Genomic DNA, 23,682 nt, shown 5'->3' with positions numbered 1-23,682 from the left:
TACCTTGGGTTACGAAATTAATTCGTTCCGCGGCGCCGTTCGTAACCCGATACATTTCGCAACCCGAAAAGGCGCTGGAAAGCCGCTAGCCGCGGCTTCCGATTTGAATTTCGCGCCGAAATTAATTTCGTAACCCGAAAAATCTTTCATTACCCGGAACAGTTTTTTTAAATCTAACTTTTTCGTACCCCGGAAATTTCGTAACGTGGTCAATTCGTATCCCGGGGTACCACTGTATATCTGTCACAAAGTTCCATAGCTACATCTCCCAATGTTACACCCTCAAAACTCGCCTTGTAATCAGTGCAGCTTGTCCACTGTGACTATTTTTGTTGCCAGAGTGTGTGGGGATGCATCCAGGTATTTCCCTATAGTTAGACATGCTGTGACAGGCACCTGCAGAGATCTTGGGGCTCCTTGGGTCATCCCTGTTGGTGCTGTCCTTGCAGCTTGTTTTGCTACAGGAAGATAGCTGAACAGGTTCCCACTTAACTGCCTCTGTAGCAACAGAATGGCATGTTGGGTAGGCTGTGCTGCTTACAAGAAAGGGATTTTGGTTGGGTTGCTGTGTGTTCACAGTTTTAAGTCTAAAAAGTGACTTGCGATAATGTAATTCCAGCTTAAACATTGTAATGCACACTGAGGGGTACCATTTTTTCTCAGCACTTCACACCTTTCTTGAGCCCAATTGCTGTGCTGCTTCTGGAGAAATTCTGTTCATGGTTTGAATTCAGTTCATTGGATCTGCTATGTGGCAAAATAAATAATAGGAACATTCAGAAATTTAGGCAGCATCTGTGTTTTGATTGATTTGGGAAGTAGCATTAAATAGCTATCTTAATTATTATACCTTGTGGACCCAGAAGACTGCTTTGAAATGAAATGAACGGTACATAAGATTCCTGGCAATTGTTCACTTCTTCCATCTTGCATTTGAGCTTAATTTGGAAAAATGTCATCCAATGGTCTTTATCCAACTTGAGATAAGATAGTTGAAAAATCATTGGCATATACCAATGTATATTATATGTGACTCTGTTTTGACAAAAACCTCCTTGTGACTCTTAAGACAGCTTTAAATACTATTTGAACTCATTAAAAACTCAGGGTTACAGAATTAAGAGTGTAAGTAATATCTCCAATGCTTAAAAATAATGGCTAGTCAACCTGTGTGTTTTACATCCAAAAAAACAACAACTATGGTCACCGTAAAACAAACCACTGAATGAAAAACTTTATTTGAAATAAAAGAAAGGACTGATCAAATACAAGCAATGAGAAGCTACCTGGAAGAATGGGGTTGTAGGGAACAGAACCATGTAAGGAGTGCTAGATTAAAGATAAGAGTTGTCTTTTGGAAGATTAAAACCAGCTGTTATTTCCATGTATATCTTCCCCTTTGAACATCAACTCTACAGCTAAAAACAGAAGACAAGGAATTCATGGAGCTCCCACTGCTAGTTACAGTAAAAGCACCAGAAAAACCTATGACCAATTTACTGGATCTAGATTACAATGCTTAACTTTGGGATGTGTCTTTCACTACTTGATACTTCTGCTTTTTCTGTGGTGGTGGATGAAAACAAAGTACGTACTTCCAATAAATAGTTAACGAAGATCTGTCTATCTGCCAAACAGGATACCAGCTAAAATACCAAAATCCAAACATATTGAGTTCTGATCTTAAAAAATTCTGGTGTTTGTCACACATATTTAAATAGCAGAGGTGCAATATAAATTCTGTTCTTAACAAAATTTGAGAGGTAGACAAAATGTATTAGAAACGTGAAAGCGTTCGAACATGGCATTGTGCATCATAAGTGCACATTCATACAATCTGTGTAATTCTTTTTATATTCTTAGATATATATTTTAATGTAATATTTCCAACAAAAGCAGTTGAATCCGGTAGAAACACATTACATAACCTGAATGGAAGAGTTCTGTCCCAGAAAATAACTTCTTTTAGCTTGATAAAATAATGGCTTATTTGGCAGATGCAGCCTAAGTCTTGCAACTGAATTTTACCAAGACCAAAGCTCTGGCAGGTACAATCTTCTGAATATATTGTATATCATTGGGTCCTTTGGCTTCTTTCCTTAGTCTGGAATATCTTTCATAAAATGTATAGTTCATGTACACAACAATTTAGCAGGAATGGTGAGTTCATGAGTCAGTGCTGCAGTACCTCATTGTAAAATGTGTTAACTATTCAGTATCTCTTTGGTCCCTTACAAATTCCGTGATACATCAGATCATGTACTTTGGTTATAAAAGTACTGGGAAAAACCTGTTTAAAGATTTAGTTGTTTATTGTGCAATACTTGTTTTCAAACTCTTGGAAGTTGAAGTTGGGAAGGTGCTCCATGATAAATCTTCAGTGCGTAATTATGAAACCCTGGTTATATATTTTAGTTTGGTAGAGTCTTTAGTGTTGTTTTGACTGTCAATGAGAACAAGAGAAGTCCGTTGATGATTCTCTATGATTTCTGCCACACTTTCAAAGCGCTACATAGAGAAAAAAGAAGTTCAAGATGATTTACAGTTGCAAACACAAATCTTGCTTATTCAGCCAACAAATATAATTGAAACTGCATTATACATTTCTGAGACAAATTACTTCAGTATTCTGCAGACAGAAAAATACCTATCAATGAACTTCTGAACAATGACATGTGGCATGTTACTGTTCAGTAGTCACTGATACAGATGTTTCAACAAACTTTTTATACAAAAGCAATATGTACATGTGAAATGAAAAACCCAGGTCAGATAAGCATTGCATAAGTAAAAATTTGAAGCTTCAAAAGACCACTTGAAGATAAAGAAAATTTCCCCAACATCCACTTATGATTTGGTGGATAAACATACAAATTCATGCCTCCCCCCCTTTTTTTTAACCATGGTGGGCAAAGCTGGTGAGGTAGTATTCACATAATTTATGAAAATTAGATAAGTAAAAAAATATGTGATAACTTTCTGGGCTTTTGATTTTTTGGGAAAACCATTTTGGTACCTTTTCTAGCCAATTTTACCAAGTTTGGGATTCAAACAGTGATTGAGTAGAATAAAAATAGTGTTCATATATAAACACCAAGACTTGCGTTGAGGGGACAGCAGAAGGGTTCATACTGTGTTACAAAAAGTAATTTCAAAAGTAGTTATTGTGTAAGCCTCTACTAGCGGAAGAATCTCTTTAGATTTCATTTCACTCTTGCACAAAGCTGTGAGTATTAGGTCCCTTTAGATCCAACTGTTTGGATAAAAATTTTGAAGTTGAGATGTGGGAAGCATATGCCTCTTAGTGGGAATTGGAGGTTTCTCTCTTGTATTCAATTAAGTTGTGATTTCCCTCTCAACAAATACTTTCCCCTTTAGATTTGCAGAAGGTCTGTGCACTTGAATAAATGATACAGCTTGGAGTGGATTAAATTTTGCTGTCTTCATATATAATGACAGTTAAGAACTCTCTGTGGGAGTTGTTTAATGAAGACTAGGTTGAGGGCTTGGTTGTTAAGGAGGATACTAAATTACATTCACATTTTAATTAGGTCTCACTTGGTCTGAAATACCTAATTTTGTATTTAGTTCCATGTGCAATGGTTTAAAATCACCTACTTTTTATCAGATGTCTTTATAAATCATCATGCCTGCAGGCAGTGTAACTAAAATTCTTATGTAATAAGGTGTAAAACAAAGAAGAAATCACCCACCTCTTCTCCACTTTTTTCTCTGCCCAGAGCATATTGTCTTGTTGATTCAATAAATCTGATCGGGATGTTATATACTCTCTTATTGTAAAACACAACTAGTGTATATGGTTGCTTTGAATCTTGTCCGGAACTCTTCCTTACTAGGAAAGATCCATCCTAAAAAAATGTATAAAAATGCAAATAGCCATTAGGGTTAAAGATATAGCAAGTTAATTTCTTTTCATTGCTCCCCCCACTGATTTTAATGGGAAAGATCTGAGTCCTGTATCACAATATCCAGTTACAGTACAACCCTCATATCAGTGGGACTGGTACCCATGGTTCCACTTACCCATGTCTGAAAAATATGTTCTCTCTAAGCATTTTCAAGGTGATTCAGCATGATTCTGTGACAACTTTCCAGTGGAATTTGACCATAGAGTCAAGCTGGAGGACCTAGCAATGCCTAGAGAGGTGCTCTTTCTATGAATCTCTATGATCTCTAATACAACTTCCACCAGAAGTAATTCATTTCAATAGTTTGGTATTATCTGCAGTTTTGCATTTCCATGGTAAATCTGCGAATATATCCCCCCAAGGATACATGGGTCATACTGTATAGCTCTCCTGCTTTTAATCCTCTGTTGGTGATTTTTGCCTTTGAAAAGAATAATGGTCTTCTACGACTAACAAATTTTGATCACAAAATTACTCCTCTGATGTAATTAATATATCTGGAGTGTGCACTACAGCCATGCTTTGAAAGACTGACGTTCTATATGGTAGAATATGGCAAGGTGCACCATGAGTCCATTAGCCCTATGATTTTCGTTGTTAGAAAGTTGATTTTTAAACTGGGAGGTGAACCAATATACCAAGATTTTAGACTGCTTGAGATTTTCATTTTCCTTGAACAATGTTATGACTGCTAAAGGGATAATGGATAACTTCAGACAAAGGACTATTTGTCTCTTAAAAGGATATGCAATTCCAAAGTGTTTTCTTGTGTGGGTTACCAAATAAATCATATTTGAGCATCATCTGTTTCTTCTTCGTGGTCTCTGCGAATCATACAAATGGGTTTTACTGCGCCTGCGCAGTGCTGTTCGGAAACTTCTGGAATCACTGGGCAAAGTTTACTTTGCAACATATAGAAACTTTTTGGCGGTAACTCCGCCCACCCGTTATAAGGCCCCTGCCTTCCCGCTCTTTCCCCAGTTCCTTTTTTCCGCCACGCTAGCTGCTTCAGGGAACTTCGCTCGCTTTAGCTTGCATTTGGAATCACTTTCGTTTTTGACCTCGGACCGTCTCTTGACCATTCTTTGTCTCCCTCCCCTGGTAACTTCGAACTCTCGGACTGCTGACCTCGTTTCTGGACTTTCCCTTTCAACTTGTTGACTTCGGAAAATGCCTGCTCCATTTAAGAAGTGTGATGTCTGCGGGGGCAAGGTGCCCATCCAGGACCCTCACTCCTCCTGCCTCCTCTGCTTGGGCAAGGAACATGACACGAAGGCTTGCCCGCTCTGCAAGTCCCTCTCATCCCAGGCTCGCAAGAACCGTGAGTCCAGGCTGACTTCGGCCATCGCTCTGGGCAAGGTTCACGAGGGAGACCCCGTCCATCATCGGCTTCTTCAGCTCCGCCGGCTGCCTCATCTTCCTGGGCGAGTGTCTCCAGCGTGGTGTCTACCCCACCGATGGCAGGTCCGTCCACCACCTCCGATGTGGCCCGTGGTTCACGAAAACCCAGTGCCACCGACAAGCCCTCCAAACACCCCCACAAACAGTCGGGGTCTGAGGGTACCGAGCCCAAGGAAAAGCCCGGGAGGAAGCTGTTCCCGGAGGGCTCGCGTGTGAAGGAGGGTGCGGAGGCCTAGTCGGTCCCGACTCCGTCCTCCAAGACCTCTTCGAAGCCATCTCGACACGCCTCCGAGCGGCCCGAGTCGGGTGCATCCTCGTCAGGAAAGGCTGCACCGGTGGAAAAGGCTAAGACATCTAAGCCTCAATCCACAAGAGCTGCCGTCCTGTTGGACCTGCCGGACAACCCGTTCTTCCCTCCTGAGGATCGGGTCGAGACACCACGGTCGTCCAAGAAGAGGCACCATAAAGACGCCGCCGAGGGCTCTGCACCAAAGAAGCCTAAGTCTTCGAAGGGCCACGCCGGATCGGAGGTCTCTTCCAAAGGGAAGGAGCACGCTTCCCACAAGCAACGCTCCCCGGCGAAGAAGGTTCCAACACCAACCTCTTCGTGCCCCGACGGCTCGTCCACCTCGCATGCAGCCACCGTCCTGGACACCCCGCTACCGTCGACGGTCGACTTTGCCCGCGCTGATGAGTTGCCAACTGAGCTCCCTCGGAGATTGTCACCTTCGCCTTCCATCCACTCGGAGGTCGACGAACCGACGGAGAGGGACACTGACATGTTTTTCGACCCCGATTCTGGGAGATACTACATGTCAGTGCCGAGGGAGACTGCCTTCAGGGAGTTCACCCGGCTCAACCTACGCCCGGTGGCCCCCCAGGATGACGAGCCTGCCCCTTCCCATGCGACGGCCTCAGCCTCTGCACCGCGTCGCTCTCCTACAGAGCTACCGCCCTTGCAGATCCCGGCGCGCTCGGCAACTCGAGTCAGGGTCCCGGACATCCCGCTTACCTCTGACACCGACTCTGAGGGAGAACCCTTGCTGCCGTCGGGAGAGCCTTCCGACGACGATGACACCTCCATCCAGGCGTCTCCACAACGGATGCACCACCCGGAGCCTTCCTCCCCCACGGATGATGTGCGCTCCTTTAACGAGCACATCATTAAGATGGCAAGGGCCCTGGACATTGAGCTCTCCTACCCCGAGGAGGAGGCTCGGGATCCTGTGGAACGTCGGGTGCATGGCCGGGTGCCCACACCCCCCTCCATCCCGTTGCTGCCCTCCATTGAGTCCATCGTCCGGAGGTCGTGGGATGCGCCAGCTTCACTCGTCGGATCCTCGAGGAAGATCGAGTCCCTCTACCGGATCTCCCCTTCGAGCTGTTCTTGGTTGGCCGATCACCCCAAGCAGAACTCGGCAATTGTAGAAGGGGCGCAGCAGGGCTTCGTCCCCAAGCAGGCAACTTCCCCAGTCGACCGGGAAGCAAAAAAGTTAGATGGTCTGGCCAAGAAGGCCTAGTCGGCGGCAGCCCTCGCAGTCAAGGCCATCAACTACAACGCCTGCATGGGGGCATACATCCAGACACTCATGGAAGGGATCTCGCCACTCGTCCCGGACGTTCCAGATGAGACCCAGCGACGCCTGGTAGAGATCCGTGATGAGGCCCACTCGATCGGCAGCTGGCTCATCACTGCCTCCAGGAATGTGGCTGACTGTGCAGGACGGGCGATGTCGGCTTCGTTGGCTCTGCGCCGGCATGCGTGGCTGAGGGGTTCGCACCTCAATGCCAACGTCAAGTCAGCCATAGAGGACATGCCCCTGGATGGTAGCGGCCTCTTCCACGCCGAGACCGACGAGCGTCTGAACCGCAAGTTCAGAATGAAGGCGGCGGCGAAGAAGCACGGGATGTTGTCGGCTCCCATCTCGCCCTTCAGAAAGAGGCAGCGCCCGTGGCAGCCGCAAGGTCAGTCACAGGGGTCCTTTCAACAAGACCGTCAACCCCAGCAGCAGGGCTCCCAGAGACGCCGGTACCCCTCTCAGTCCTCCTCCTCCTCTGGCCGTCGCAACTTTCCTTCCCGGTACTGAAAGTCTCGCCGGCAGGATACCGACCAGGGGAAGAAGAGAGCCTGAAGGATTGCAGCGCGCTTCGTCTCTCCTTCCCTTTTCTTTTTGGACATTTTGAGGCCCTTTGTTAACACCTGGGCCTCTATAACATCGGACTCGTGGGTCCTCAACATCGTCCGTAGGGGTTATGCCCTCGAGTTCCAAGAGCTCCCCCCAACTGGAGCCTTCATGTCCACTCCCCCCCCGGACACTCTTCTCGATGAAGTGCGCACTTTGCTGGACAAGGGAGCAATCTCCCCTTTATCACCTGACCAGTCCTCCAGGGCCTTTTTCTCCAGGTACTTCACGGTACCGAAGGCGGATGGGGGCATCAGACCAATCTTGGATCTGAGGGAACTCAACCTTTTTCTTGAATACCGTCGGTTCCGGATGGTCACCTTGGCTTCTATTCTGCCGCTCCTCCACCAGGGCCTGTGGTTCGCGACGGTCGACTTGAAGGATGCCTACTTCCACATCGGAATTCGGGAGTCCCACCGGAGATTCCTCGCCTTCGCCGTCGGCTCCACCGCGTTCCACTACAACGTGCTCCCCTTTGGCCTTGCCACGGCCCCGAGGGTCTTCACGAAGTGTATGGCCCCGATGGTGGCATACCTTCATCAGAGGGGCTACAGAGTCTTCCCGTACCTGGACGACTGGTTGTTTGCCGCCGATTCACAGCACGAGCTCCGAGAGGTGGTCTCATTTGCCTTGCACCTTTTGGACTCTCTCGGACTGGTCGTCAACAAAGAGAAGTCCCACTTCACTCCGACCAGACAGGCCAAGTTCATCGGAGCCATCCTCGACTCCGACAGATGCTCCGCCTTTCTCCCTCCGGACCGTTTCCAGGCGTTGGTAGCATCGTTGAGGCCTTGCACCTCTCACAGAAGAGTGAGGGCCAGAGACGTCCAGGTGGCACTGGGCCACATGGCGTCGACGACATTCGTGACACCGTGGGCAAGGCTTCGCCTCCGACCACTGCAGTCCAGGTTCCTCTCAGTTTTCTCTCCGATGGAGGATCCTCCTTCCAAGTGGCTCACGGTACCGAGACCGGTGGCCGCCTCGCTGAGATGGTGGCTCGACGGCCACAATGTCTGCATCGGGATGCCCTTCCATCAACCTCAGCCACAAGTGACTTTGACGACCGATGCTTCTCTGGAGGGTTGGGGCGCCCACCTGCTCGACCTGGTTGTCAAGGACAAGTGGTCGGCCCAGGACAAGCTTCTCCATATCAATGCTTTGGAGATGCTCGCAGTCGAGAAGGCCCTGAGGGCATTCGAGCTTACTGTCACAGGCAAGGTGGTCCTCCTCAGGACGGACAACACTACCGTGATGTATTACATCAACAAGCAAGGAGGCACCAAGTCCAAGACTCTGTTCGAGATCACTCTTCGCATCTGGAACTGGTACATCCAGAGACAGGTGCTCCTCCAGGCAATGCACCTCCCAGGAGAAGTCGAGTTGGCAGACCGCCTAAGCAGGTCCTCTTCGGTGTGCCACGAGTGGAGGCTCCATCCGGAGACGGTCAGCGACCTGTTCGAGCGGTGGGGAACCCCCCGGATCGACCTCTTCGCAACCGAGTGGAACAGCCACTGTCCCCAGTTCTGCTCCAGAAGGCAAATGGACGGATCCCTCGGAGACGCGTTTGCCTTCCTTTGGACGGGAGAACTGCTTTACGCCTTTCCTCCCTTTCCTCTCATCATCAGGGTGGTGTCCAAGATGACAACGGACCGTTCACATGCGATCCTGATCACCCCGTGGTGGCCGAGACAGCCTTGGTTCCCATCCCTCCTCCACCTCTCCAGGAGATGCTTCCTCCGCCTCGACTTCCGTCCCGACCTGTTGTCGGTCCAGGACGGCCAGATCCTGCACCCGGACATCGAGAGCCTGCCGCTGGTGGCCTGGAGGATACAGCCTTAGCTGACCTGCCGGAGGCGGTGAGGACGGTGATCCTGGCTGCAAGGAAACCTTCCACCCAGCGGTCCTATGCCCTGAAATGGAAGAGGTTTAGCCTTTTCCTTGACCGAAAGGGCTTGTCTCCTGCTCAAGTGTCCACTCCAGTGGTGCTGGAGTTTTTGATGGCGCTTTTGGACGAGGGGCTGTGCCTCACATCCATCAAGTGCTATCTATCTGCCATTTGTGCCAAGTACCAATTCGGGGGGAGGGCTTCCTTTTTCAGGGATCCCTTGGTGAAGGGGTTCCTTAAGGGATGTGCCAACTTGCATCCTCCTGTGTCGGTACCGACGCCGGCTTGGAGCTTGGAGGCGGTACTGTCCGCGCTCCAGTCCAAGCCCTTCGAGCCAATGGCCACAGCGGACTTGAGACTACTGACTTGGAAAACCGCCTTTCTTGTGGCCATCACCTCTGCCCGCCTTGCGGGCGAACTCTGTGCCTTGCGGAGGGACCAGCCCTTCCTGAGGTTTCACAAGGACAAGGTGGTCCTGCGGACAGACATTACTTTCTTGCCTAAGGTTGTGTCAGCTTTCCACATGTGCCAGGACATTGTGTTGCCTACTCTCGCATCCAACCAGACTTCGGATGCAGAGCGAAGCCTGCACTCTCTTGATGTCAGGAGAGCACTGGCTTTTTACTTGGACAAAACTGCTGCCTCCAGTCGCTCCGAAAGACTTTTCCAATGCTACTCGGAGCCGAAGAAAGGGTTGCCTGTGTCTGCTCAGAGGTTTTCCAAATGGGTGGCCGGTACCATCCACCTCTGTTATGAACTCTTGGGCAAACCTCTCCCTGGCAGGGTTCGGTCCCACTCCACAAGGGCAATGTCAGCATCCTCTGCATTCCTGTCGGGGATTCCCTTGGAGGATGTCTGCAAGGCTGCTGTCTGGTCCCAACCTCTGACTTTTATTAAGCATTATAGGTTGGACACCAGAGCCATCCGAGACGCAGCTTTCGGGAGGGCTGTGTTGATCTCAGGGTTGCATTGATTGCACTACTGATGGTTTGTGTTTCAGCACTTATGTACATATGCCACTGTTTACATTCTGTTGAATGTTGGTTTGCACAATTTCTATGGGACTGGTCTTGCACGACCCCTTGTTCCCTTCTCAGGTTTAGCAATGTTATTGCTATGTTTGGTCTGTGCATCAACAAAAAGGCTGACTCTTTTATGGTTCAAGGTGTTTATTGTTGCAATAAATATACCTTTGGTTTACCATAGCTTTGGTTTCAGGACACTCCCTCCGCCGCTTACCTAAGCTTGTCAGTCTAAACCCATTTGTATGATTCACAGAGACCACGAAGAAGAAGGACAGGTTGCTCACCTGTAACAGTATTTCTTCGAGTGGTCATCTGCGAATACATACAAATCCCACCCGTCCATCCCCTCAGTGTCCTGCTCTTATTGGCTCTTCCATCGCCTGCTTGGCGGAAAAATTGCGGAACTGGGGAAAGAGCGGGAAGGCAGGGGCCTTATAACGGGTGGGCGGAGTTACCGCCAAAAAGTTTCTATATGTTGCAAAGTAAACTTTGCCCAGTGATTCCAGAAGTTTCCGAACAGCACTGCGCAGGCGCAGTAAAACCCATTTGTATGTATTCGCAGATGACTACTCGAAGAAATAGCAACCTGTCCTTATCACATCCCCTATTCTGGACATTGCTTACTTTCATCTCTTCTATAGTGAAATATAAATGCTTGGCTCTGTTGTAAACCAAAGATCAGGAATCTCAGCAATCTTGCACTTCAGGATCACTAAATGTGGCAGTTCTGTTCTATTAGTACCAGCTACAGAAGCACTGTTGACACTATATCTCTGTCATGCTCAGCTTTGATAAGTGCCAAGGAACTATTAAAGTCTTCACACAACGATTGCTCTTTTGCATGTGGGAAAAAAAGAGGCTGAGACTGCTTGTTGTGAAATTATACTATATAAAGTGTCTTTAATCAGAACTATTTATTTGGTTGGTTTGTTTTAAAAAATATTGGGCTCTGATAACTTTGTGTATTTTTAAATGAAGGATTATTACAGGTGATGGGTAGTAAGGATATTTTTTTTTTACCTTGCTTGATTTGTATAATGCATCTTCAGCTATTTTTCGATCGCTGGAAGCCATATACCAAGGTTTCCCATTAACACTACCATCCTGTGAAAAAGAAGGACATTTCCAGCTTCACATTAAAAAAAACACCACATTTGCTATAATGTTTTTGCAAAACCTATTAGTCTAATTTATCAGAAAACACAACTAAAAACAATAATCTATGAAGTAATTTTGTAAAAATGTTAACTCACCACATGTGTGGACTTGATTGGAAAAATCTGTAATGTACACATATGTTTAGCTTTCATATTATGTGGATATTCTGTAGTCTTGGAATTGTTGAAGAACATCATGTATGTAGCAGGTCTTGTTCTACTTCGTATGTACTTTTTAGCGTTCCTGACACATAGCTAATATTCCTTGTTCAATGTGTAATAACCAAATGGGTTTCCTACAAAGTTTCCAGATTTCAAAATGCGCAAGATTTAACTTGACATGCAAGAAAGTATAATTAAAGTTTTTTTCTTCATTTCCTCCCATTCAGTGTTGTTGATTTAGAGTTACCATTGTTATGTGAATAGTTCAAGCATTTTGCCAGTGACTGACATTTTATAATAGCAGGAACAGATTAGATTTTTGATGAAAATTTGTTGTTGTGGTTGTGTGCCTTCAAGTAATTTCTGACTTATTGCAACCCTAAGATTTGTTTTGAAGCGGTTTGCATTCATTAGCCTTCTTCAAAGTGGCATTGGATTATGATTCTAGAGACCAGGGTTCGAATCTCTACTTGGCCATCAAAACCCACTCGGTGACCTTAGGCAAGTCACATTCTCTCAGTTTCAGAGGATGGCAACGGCAAACTCCCACTGATTCAATGTGCCATGAAAACCTCATGATAGCTTCACCTTAGGGTCACCATCAGCCAGGAACAATCTGAAGGCACTCAACAAGAAGAGGTTGAAAGAGTGTGACTTGCCCAAGTTCACCCATAGCAAAGCAGCAATTTGAACCCTGTTCTACAGAGTTGTAGTCTAACAGTTGAACAACTTTACTATGCTGGCTCTCAATCAAAAGTTAATAGGACCTATTTCTTTTATTTAAAAAGACACTGAAATAGTATGATACTGGGTGTAAAGGGAAAGAAGAAATATTGGGGAATAGTTCTATACACTGTAACAGCCGCCAAACTATTAATAGTGAAAAATTGGAAAACAGAAAAAAATACCTACTACTGATGAATGGTTACAGAAAATGTGGGAACTGGGTGAAATGGACAGTTAACAGTATTGCTGCACAACAAAGCCAGGGAAAAAAGAAGAAAGGGAATAGGGCCCAATAAAGGAATATGTGTATAAGATCTGGAATATTAATATTGATCTAAGATAAAAGGAAAATAGAAATAGTAACAATAACACTATAGAATACAAGATTATAATAAAATAACAAAATATGACTAATATATAGTTGGAAGAAACTTAGAAATACGAAGAGTAAATGATATAGGATGAATAGATGTAATAAAAATGAGATACTGTAACAATGATAAAGATATAAAGAGATATATGGGTGTGGCAAATATGTAGATGTAGGTAGATATATATATATATATATATATATATATATATATATATATATTATATTTGTGTTGAAGAAATTGAAGATGATGATGTAAACCAAGAGAAAAGAATGAACATAAGAGTTATGATGTATAAGAGTAATGTACAGTACAGTTCAAGAAAAGGAGTGTACAGTATTGTGTTTTTAAGAAAAATTATGATAAGGATAAAAAAAAAAGAAATAGCATGATACCTGTTCTGTTGTAAAGCCACATTGAATACTGTTTCGTGGTGTATCAAAGGTGTGACTTGCAGGTTCTGGTGATCCTGAAGAAGATATAACATAAATTTCCATTCTGGAGAGGGCTTTTGTTATGTAAAAATCATAGCCATACCTCTTTAATTTATTACCTTTGCAAAAGACTAGCCATTTCCTACCACTTTAGTGGTAAAAGCATGGTGAGGGGAATCTTTGTTTTCAATACAGAGGATACATCAAGGATTATATCCTCAACAGTGTTGCTAATTAGGGTTCTACCCAGATGAAGCCACAGATTTCAAACCAATCCTAGCTCAAGTTAAATGGGAGAGTACTTACTTGGCAAAGCTGGTGGCTTCTGGGGCAGTGGCCTGAAATAAAAGAATTGGAATTTAATTAAAACCTTAATTATATTGTTTGAAATGTATGATATTCATTTTGCCCCATCATAGTGCTGCCAGGTTTTGTTTGTTTAAATCCTGTCTTCCCAAGAATTGCCAGTAACCAGGATAAACAGTGGGGAAAGGATAAAAATTCAAGCATGCAAAAAAGTATGGTAATATTTATTGTAAAGAGCTTGCTCCTGGTTCTCAGAAAACCAATGTGTTTTTATTAGGGAAAAATGCATCTAGTTTATCCTTGGTTTTCTCTGACAATCATTAACCTGAGTCCTTGTTTAGTCTGCTGATTCTCAGGAAGACACATGGTTGGACCCAACACAACCCTAACAAGTTACAGGGATTTCTGCTCCTGCAGCTTTCCCTTCCAGGTGCAGTACCTTTAAGGCATCACATTCCTGAAAGTTTTCTTATTCTCAGCAACTTTGGGGCAAGGGAGGGGAGCTCAGAAAGCTAAAGGAAGGAGGAGAAGAAAGGGAAGTCCATTCCACTAACCTTTGTAGTATCCAGCCAGGAGCTCTGTCACACTGCACAGTTATAGCACAATGATTCAATTTTAAATAGCATAGTTCCATGTGATGGAATCCTAGGATTTGCAGTTTAAAGGGGACATCTAGTGCCTCATCAAACGATAGACCCCAGGATTGCACAGGAAGCAGCCAAGGCACTAACGTGGAATCAATGTGGTATGAAAGGGCCCTGTTACATTTCTTTCTGTCTTGTTATTTATTTAATAAATAAAAGAAATGATCTATCTTTCTATCTGTCTGTCACTTTTAGGAATAATTGCATATTTAAGTACTGTAATATGAAACTTTAGCCCTTAATTACTCTTGGGTGGCAAAATGCAAGCTTTATTGATTCTACTATCACCTTGCAATAAACACTTCTATCCTTTGGGGGGTTTCTTTCCTTTAGAACACACCAGAAAAACAATGGTGAGCAATAAAGATATTTGAAAAGCAAATGAGAAATGTTTACTTTTGGATGCTAGGTGGGATGGGCGGGAGAGGAAGCTCATGGCTGGAACCTCTTCGGCGTTCAGCTGGAACAGGTTTATCTGTGTTTGGAAAAAAGAGGTCAGTTTATGCAGTGGATAATAATGTGAATATGACTCATTGGAGCTGGCTCAGCCCCTATGAAAGCAAGGACTCTATTTTGAGATGTGACCTGCCATTTCCTGCTGTACCAGAACTGAAGCTGTCAAAGGTCTAGCTTCAATTACAGCTGTTGGCCTAAAAATTTCCTCTCTAGAAATAATACAGTTGGTCCTCCATACCTACAGATCCTTTATCCATGGATTCAACTAGCCAAGGCTTGAAAATACTTTTAAAATATGTACATTCCATTTTAAAATATATACATTCCAAAAAGCAAACCTTGATTTTACCATTTTATTTAAGGGACATCATTTTATTATGGCATTGTATATAATGAGACTTGAGCATCCATGGATTTTGGTATCCATGGGGGAATCCTGCAACCAAACCGAATAGATTCCAAGGGCCCACTGTACTTCATAATGTTATTCTATAAATTATACTTCATACACAGAAAATGAATGAAAATATTGACTGGGTCAGTATTGTGATTCAGTCTTCAGTTCTGCAGCCTAAGTGGTGGCTGCTAGGTCTCACATCAGAGGAGTGATGAATCTGCTCTGAGAACCCCAAGATAGCTTCAGCCTCTTGTTTAGACTAAAACCCCGAGCTCCACTGATATGGGACCCACCAGGCATCATTCAATTAACCTCCTTCCCTCTTTTGGTATTGCTTTTCACACTTATAGCCTGGCTGACAAAAGGCATTAAAATATACACCAAGTGTTAAACTAATCTGACACTAATGTTTCCCATCTCTGATTCTACCTGCAAGGCATGTACTCTGTGCCCATGTTAATGATCTCTCTCCATTTGGATATTCATAGCAAACCAACCCTACCTAATAAAGCATATTGAGTTTTGATGTGCTACTTCAGTTCTTCAGAGTATTGTTCATCATGAGTAAACCAATGTAAGATTATGAGTAAATGTTTGAACACAAGAGGCAGTTTACCTTCAATAATACTCAGGTGGTCTCTCTCAGGGAGGCTTGGCTTCTAAAATGACACCAAAAAGAGAGAGAAGTAAATAAGTCCTGGAGAAGCCAACAGTGATATTCCCTTGTTTTTCTATGCTTCTGGTCAGAAGGAACGTGTGGTAAACTCTTCAGCTATTGACTGGACATTCCTGAAGACCAGCTTCTTATAATCCATCTTTGCATGAGCTAATAATACTCCCCATTATGAACTGTTTTATAGAAACAAAAGAACCAAATATTGTACCTAATAATTGTTTCCAACCTTTGGCTACACTAAGGTGAACCTATCATGGGATTTTCTTAGCACAATTTGTTCAGAGGTTTGCCATTGCCTTCCCCTGAGGCTGAGAGTATGTGACCCAATGGCTTTCATAGCTGAGCGGGGAATGGAAGCCTGGTCTCCAGAGTCATAGTCCAACACTCAAACCACTACACTGTGCCCAGAAATTAATTAGCATTAATAGCAATGCTTTGGAGCAGAAAGAGGTAATTTTAACCCTCTTCTACATTCTTCAGAATGAAATTAGAACTATAATAATGTCTACCATGCTATCATTACACTGCCATCTGCCCCTCAAATGTATTGAAGTATGTCTGCCACCATCAACCTTTTAGGAAGGATGGTGGTTGCAACCCGACACATCTGGAGGGCAACAGATGGCTGAAGGCTAGTTTAGGTTACTGGTTGTTTTACGAACTGCTTAATATAATTATGGAATAATAACAGTATTGAAAGTTTCTTTTCATATTTGTTGTGATCTATAGTCTTGACAATAAACACTGAGCTCTAAGTCTATGCTCACCGTAGCAATTTACAATTCGGAAAATGGTTATTTGTTGTTACATGCCTTAAGTCAATTTTGAGATAGGGTCTTTGTGGCACGATTTATTCAGAGGAGGTTTGCCACTGCTTTCCTCTATGGCTGAGAGACTGTGGGTACATCTACACTGTAGAAATAATGCTGTTTGACACCACTTTAACTGCCATGGCTTCATCCTATAGAATTCTGGGATTAATAGTTTTGTGAGGTACCAACACTCTTTGGTAGAGAAGGCTAAAGACCTTTTAAAACTACAAATCCCAAGATTCCATATGATGGAGCTACAGCATTTATAGTGGTGTCAAACTGCATTATTTCTACAGTGTAGATGTACCCACAGTCTCTCAGCCATAGAGGAAAGCACCCTGTGACTTGCCCAAGGCCTCTCAGTGGGTTTTCATGGCTGACCAGGGATTTGCACGCTGGTCTTAGTTGAACTACACTGCTACATTGGCTCTCAATCCACCAAGGCAGCATCATATGAGTTTGCATATATAAAATGACTATTACTCAGCTTTAAAGATTATACTTGGCACGCTTCACATGATCATTCAATTGTACTAGGTTTTCATATTTTTTCTTAAGCTGTTTTGAGAGCTATGCTGAAAATCAAGGGGAAACTCTGGAACAAAAAAACACAAATGTATTATAAATGTGGAAGGAGATGGCATATGTGCTTTAATCACACCATGTCTTACCTAATCTTTCGTTTGGTAAGCAGGAGGAAAAATGCATAACTAGCTTTTTAGCAGCTAATTGGTGAAAAGTGATCAATAAGTTTCTATAAGGCAGTCCAAGAAATCTTTTCTTAGTGGAATCACAGGCTGTTTTAAAGGGAATAGCTAATTTTATTGTGTGAATTCCTTCTGTGAGGGAAATTCAGAGAATATGGAGAAATGGACTTTATATATTTTCGTTGCTTGCCATCCTTGTTCCACAGTTGCTAATCCTTGTAGTGCTGATGCACAAGGAGATAAAGATGTTTTGTTTTATTGTTCTTGACCTTTATGAGAACATGTAGGAGTAGGAAAGGAAACTGTCTGCTTACTAAAAAGGAGTTCTTCATAAAGTAGTTAAAAGTGTTTTCTCTCACTCTTCCGCTGGATAAACATAGGTCAAACTATACTGCATTGTACTAGCTTTTCATACTCTTTCTTAAGCTGTTTTGAGAGTTATGCTGAAAATGAAGGGGAAACTCTGGAACAAAAAAAACACAAATGTATTATAAATGTGGAAGGAGATGGCCTATGTGCTTTAATCACACCAAGGCTTATTCAGTCTTTGGTTTGGTAAGCAGGAGGAAAAATGCATAACTAGCCTTTTAAAAGCTAGTTGGTCACACACTGCAGAAATAATCCAGTTTGAGACCACCTTAAGTGCCCTGGCTCAGTGCTAGGGGATCCTGGGAATTGTAGTTTGTTGTGTCACCAGAGCTTTCTGATAGAGAAGGCTAAACATCTCCCAAAAATACAGTTTCCAGAATTCCTTAGTTAAGACAGTTAAAGTGGTCTCAAACTGGATTATTTCTGCAGTGCATTTTGCAATATAGTCACCCTTGCCATGTGTATTTACTTGAGTATGTGTGTACTTTAAACTTTTAGAGATTCAGACTATCCTGAAGTCCCTCAATGAATCTTCGGCACGTTACAGACGGGCCCTTCCGGAGCCCCTGTCACGTGCTAGGGGTTGGCTGAGGACCTAGCGTCCACACCGGCCTCACCCCTAGCACGTGACGGGGGCGTAATAATGGCGGTGCCCTATATACACGGGTGCCGCCATTATTACGTGCCGGACGCATAGCATCCGCATGTCGCGCCCCAGATATGACGCTGCCATTTCGGCACTTCTTTTTAGCTGCGTCGGGGAAGCCTTGCGGTCTGGCCGCTGGGGCTTCTTGGCGCAGCTAATGACGGCGCAGGGAGAGCGCCGCTTTTCGGCGCTCTGTAATGCGCCATCCTGAGTCTTAAGATCATTGGGGGATGGTTATCTTGGTTTCACCATTGGCACAGGCCCATCCAGTAGAACATGTTGGGGTGGTCTTTTCAGTGACTGCACCCAGGCTAGGGAATTCTCTTCCAAAGGAGGCTACTGGCAGCTAAAGAAAGACCTTACTTGCATTTGGCAAATAGCTGGTTGTGCAGAAGGGTCTTTTAACCAAGTGTGTATGCTGTACTTTCACTCATATTGTTAATTTTTTTCAATATTTTCATACTATGTTAAATAGGAGTTCCTTAATAGGGTAGCTTATTTAATTATTTTTAAAAACCATCTTTTATTCTAAGATTTTTACCTGTACTTTATTTTAATCTATATTTTAAGATGTCTGGGGTCCCGTGCCAGGAGAAAGGTAGGATATAAATTAAATAAATAAATTTAATTAGTCAATATTTCAGGAAAGAAGCTTGGTAAATTCACCAATGGCTGACAGTTATTTTTTTTCCATGTCTCAGTAATAATTTAATGAGTTTACTTTAGTTGGAACTAGCAAGTGAACGGAGGCTAGAATGTTAAACATCTTCATAAGCAGGTGTAAGTGAACGGACCAATTGACTGTATAATACATGAGAAATGTCAGACTTGAATTCAGAATTAATGTTTAACATACGTTAATTTTATAAATACAAAATCAACTTACTGATGGTGTTGTTGGATTTTGAATTTTTTTCCTGTAATGAAATACAAAGAAGAAAATAAAAAAGAAGCAGCTTTCTTAAATAAGTTTGTATGCAAAGATGAATGCACAGAAGGCACAAGTCCTTCCTTTCCCCCCTTTATGCTGTTCCAGAAACTCCTCCAAAACATCTTTTAGGGAACTGCAAGGAGAATGGAGAAGCCAGGAAAGCAACTGAAGTCAGATAATAATAATAATAATAATAATAATAATAATAATAATTATTTATTTATTTATACCCGCCTCTCCAATTAGATCGAGGCGGCTGACAACATTAAAAGAATATTAAAATACAATAAAACACAATATCCCACAAACCCACCCACCTACAATAAAAACAATATAATTAAATTATTAAAATAAATCATTAAAACACAGGCAGTCGATGGGAGGCGACCAAGATGCTAAGATGTCCAAGCTATAGACAGAACAATCACTTGTGAAAGGGGATGGAAAATGTTGACCCTCCAGATGTCTTAGTCATGCTAGTGGGAGTGATGGGAATTGCAGGCTCAAACATCCAGAGTATCAAAGAATTCCCACCTCTATTTCAAATGAATGCATAAGTGTGCATACAGTGGACCCTTTCATACTAGCTGTTAATAGTTTTATGGCAACATCCCATGGAATCCTACAAAATCTAGTTTTGTGATGTACTTGAGCTCCCTGGCTAAGAATTATAAATGCCCACCCCTAAACTGCAAATCCCAGGATTCCATGCGATGTTACCATGGCAGTTAGAGTGGAATCACAGTGCTGTAAATGTCTAGTGTGAAAGAGACCTGTGTCTAAACTGAGGAGACAGGAAATTTCAATTCAAGTTGCCCTGGTCAGGGTTGGTACAGGGTACTGCATAAGGAATTATGACTGTTTCAGAATAAAGATATGGAAATCATTTGTGGCTTATAAAACAAAGTGATGCATAATATTATTATTGCAGGCATAGTTTGTAAGGAAAATTTTAGGGCCAATATCCAAAGATGTATTGAGAAAGAACTTGAGTCTGCGTTTGTTGAACAGGAGTCTACTGTAGCACTTAGCAATTGGCTTTAGTGAGAAAGAATATACAGTGGACCCTTGCTATACGCTGGGGTTTGGTTCCAAGATCCCCCGCGTATAACAAAATCTGTGTATGCTCAAGTCTCATTAAATATAAAGACATAGCAAAATGGTGTCCCATATAAAAAATGGAAAATCAAGGTTTGATGTTTGAAATGTATACTTTTTTTGAACATTTTCAAACCATGTATGCTTGAATCCATGTATGAAAAATCCGTGTATAAGAAGGGCCAACTGTATAGTAAGTTCTGCTATAGCGCAACAGCTGCACTCATGAAAAAGTATGTTTTTATAGAAAACTGTGCTCTAAAAATAACAGGACTTATGGAAAAAACAGGATTAGGAGCAGATCTCAAGCACTCTGACAGACGTTTGGCTGAAGAGCAGGGTATAAATAAATATTATTATTATTATTATTATTATTATTATTATTATTATATTAAATTTAAGTGATTAAAGTTTCATTATAAGCATAAATGGTGACTCTTACCATTAAAAAACAGGAGAATAAGTATTCATGGCAGGAATGGACAAAGCCCCCCCTGAAAAGTTCTGGAACCCCCCTACCAAAAAAATTGAGAGACCCCCCAATACTTTAAACAGCTAATAATGCTTATCCCGCCTTGGCACAGACAAGCTTCAGTCAAGCAAACAAATGCTGTGCAAATGCTCTCTCCTCTTTCCCCCTCACTCCCAATTTAAAATCTCATTCCTCACAAATGCCTCCCCTCCTTCTATTCACCTCACTCCCTCCTGCCCCAGCTCAAAATCTTATCCTTGCCAATGCTCTATCCCCTCTTTCCATCCACCTCACTCACTCCTGGCTTAAAATCTCATCCATGGCTTGCAAATGTCCCCTTCTTCCCTTTCCATCCACCTCACTTCAGTCCTTCATTTCTCAAACCCACATTCCTGCAAACTGAACAGCTAAGAGGAGGGGAATCATCATTGTCGCTTAACAGCTGAGATGCGGAGAGGCACCAATTTTGAATGCTCAAGATGGAATCGTGCTAAAGCCAATTCAGAGTTAGTGTTCTGCAAATAGTATTCATCCATTAATGAAATGTGTTCTTGCCAATTCCCACTGTAAAAACACGTTATAGCAGAACTTACTGTAACTATAATATTCAAGTAAGAGTAGAGGAAGAAGGCAAATACTGCTGGGCACCTCTAAACCCCTGGGCTAGAGCTAAGGAGTCTACTAGATGCAAGCTTTACCACTAACAGAGGATGCTTGAAAATGTGTTTAACATTTTAACCTTAAAGTGTTCATGGATGTTTCACATGGTATTTCCTCTGGTCAAATGCAGTGAAACACAAAAAAGAGGGTCTGTTTAACCCCATCAAATGAGTTCTAGGGAGTTTGCTTAGCCTATCATAAACTTTGAAACAGAGGGAAGTTGCCTGGGAGTGGGCTGCAGGGAAATGGCTATAAATTTAAATAAAATTGACATGTGGTAGCTATCTCAGACGCAGAGGCCAGCAAGTTCAGGGGGGTGGCTGCAGCTGAGTTTCTCAATTACTGCATGATTGGGCAACCTATGACCAACCAGATGTTGGACTGAAACTTCTATCAGCTTTGCCAGCTCAGCTGGTGATGAGAGGTCATATGAGTTGTGATTAACACCTAACATCTGGATAACACGTTCCCCATCCCTGCCTCACTGATGTCTGTTTAATGAAATGGCTCAATGTGGGTGCAGTGTATTTAAAATGTCCCCACCATCTCTGTCACTACAAGGGACACACATACTGAGTGCATGGTATTTCCAAAGGGCTCCATAAAATATGAGCCTTCTATCTACAAAGGGTGGTTGGTGGTTCCATTGCTGGAAGGGTGGTGAATCTGCTCTCTCTTTTGCAGTTCCAGGTTCTACAGAAGTCACCCAAGTGCTATAGTCTATTCCTGGCAGAGGTTTGACAATGAGAGAATTCCATATAACCTGGAGCAATGTGGGAGGAGCAGTTGCAATGAGTGGATTTGCCTTTCCTGCTTCTATATATACATCCACAGGCCATCCCCACCTCAACATATACTCTTCTCATCACAGTGGAGAGACCTTTGTTTAAAAGTTGTGTATAGAATATAGGATTTTATAGTGTGTTTTACTTGTTTTAGAGTTATTTTGTGTTATTTTGAAATGGCCTAAGGGCTAATCAATAAACATTTCTTATGTATAGAATAAATTAATGTACAAGGTTATCTATAGTCAGTACTGGAGATGAAGACTGAAATACATTTCTTAAGTCGGAAAAAACAAAGGTCTGTTTGTCACATACGCAATCCTTGGCAATGGAGACGGGACTGTAATGGATGGAAACTTGAACTCTGGAGCACTTTTGCTGTTATGACCTGAAATTAAAATGAAATACTTAGCGCAATGCACTTTAATTTTCCCCCCAGAAAAGAACCTACACATTTGGCCCCTTGAATCTATGGTGTTCAGTTCCAAGATCCCCTGCACATGTGAAAAAATATAAAATAATTATGCCCCATATTATTAAATGACTGCACTGTGAATGTGCATGCCTCAGTATGTCAGTGTTCATGTTGTTGCATTTAATAACATGGGGCATGGCAATCTGCAAATGATCAAATTCATGGATCTGAGGTCTGCGGATCAGAAGGGCCAACTGTACAGTAGAAATCTTACAAAAGATTGGAGAGTATCATGTTGTTTTCTGCTGCAATTTAAATCTCTCAAAATTATAAGTATTTTGAGAATCCTTAACACTTGTTCAACTTACATGTAGGAACGCTTGTGTTAATTTTTATTATTACTACTACTCAACTGCAATAATGGAAAGTAATGTAGTAATATACATTACAGGGCCATGTAAAACCATTAAGTGACCTTAGGCAAGTCACACTTTCTCAGGATCAAAGGATGGCACTGACAAACTCCTCTAAAGAAACTTTCCAAGAAAACCCCATGATAGGTTCACCTTAGGGTTGCCATAAGTCAGAAACGACTTGAAGGGACACAACAATGACAACTTTCTGAGTGTCTCAAGTGTTTCATACTGTTTCACAATTTACAACAACCCTAAACAACAGATAGGAAAGTAGTATCATCATATTGTTGAATGGAACTGGCTGAGAGTGAATGGCTTGCTTAAGGCTACCTACTGCATGCATTAAAGTGGTCAGATTCAAAGCAGAGATATTCTGATTTGTATCCCAGTGCATTAGCTACTATGTTCAACCAGCACTCTAAGTAGTACAGAGTAAGAAATGCTAAAAATCAGCCATTAGGAAAAGTGAAATAAATATTAATTCACATTGCAATCCAAAGTATTTTTTTCTGAAATAGTGCCACCATTCAGAGGAGCGTTCTCCCTTCTAAGTATGCACGAGATTGCAACTAAAATGGAACTGGGACAGTATAACATTTTTTTCAGGGGTAGATGCAGG

At 42.8% G+C, this 23,682-nt stretch overlaps 1 protein-coding gene across 1 annotated transcript in view; it reads right to left on the bottom strand.

Moving 5' to 3' along the window:
* Positions 1 to 1,203: 1,203 nt before the first annotated feature.
* Positions 1,204 to 23,682, bottom strand: part of BLNK (B cell linker) — an 89,087-nt gene continuing 66,608 nt past the window's right edge. Inside the window, exons 16-25 of the mRNA XM_089510225.1 lie at positions 22,548 to 22,620; positions 19,173 to 19,203; positions 15,693 to 15,735; positions 14,620 to 14,698; positions 13,580 to 13,611; positions 13,235 to 13,308; positions 11,677 to 11,703; positions 11,444 to 11,527; positions 3,714 to 3,869; positions 1,204 to 2,508 (exon numbers count right to left, since the gene is read on the bottom strand). Of these exons, the coding sequence (XP_089366351.1) occupies positions 2,389 to 2,508; positions 3,714 to 3,869; positions 11,444 to 11,527; positions 11,677 to 11,703; positions 13,235 to 13,308; positions 13,580 to 13,611; positions 14,620 to 14,698; positions 15,693 to 15,735; positions 19,173 to 19,203; positions 22,548 to 22,620 (719 nt within the window). The 3' untranslated portion in view covers positions 1,204 to 2,388. The remainder of the gene's footprint in view (positions 2,509 to 3,713; positions 3,870 to 11,443; positions 11,528 to 11,676; positions 11,704 to 13,234; positions 13,309 to 13,579; positions 13,612 to 14,619; positions 14,699 to 15,692; positions 15,736 to 19,172; positions 19,204 to 22,547; positions 22,621 to 23,682) is intronic.

The sequence above is a fragment of the Sceloporus occidentalis genome, unplaced genomic scaffold (genome assembly GCF_023333645.1).
Source record: "Sceloporus occidentalis isolate IW3139 unplaced genomic scaffold, rSceOcc1.0.p SCAF_2, whole genome shotgun sequence".
In the NCBI taxonomy this organism is placed as follows: Eukaryota; Metazoa; Chordata; class Lepidosauria; order Squamata; family Phrynosomatidae; genus Sceloporus; species Sceloporus occidentalis.
This window is presented reverse-complemented; position numbering and strand designations above follow the sequence as displayed.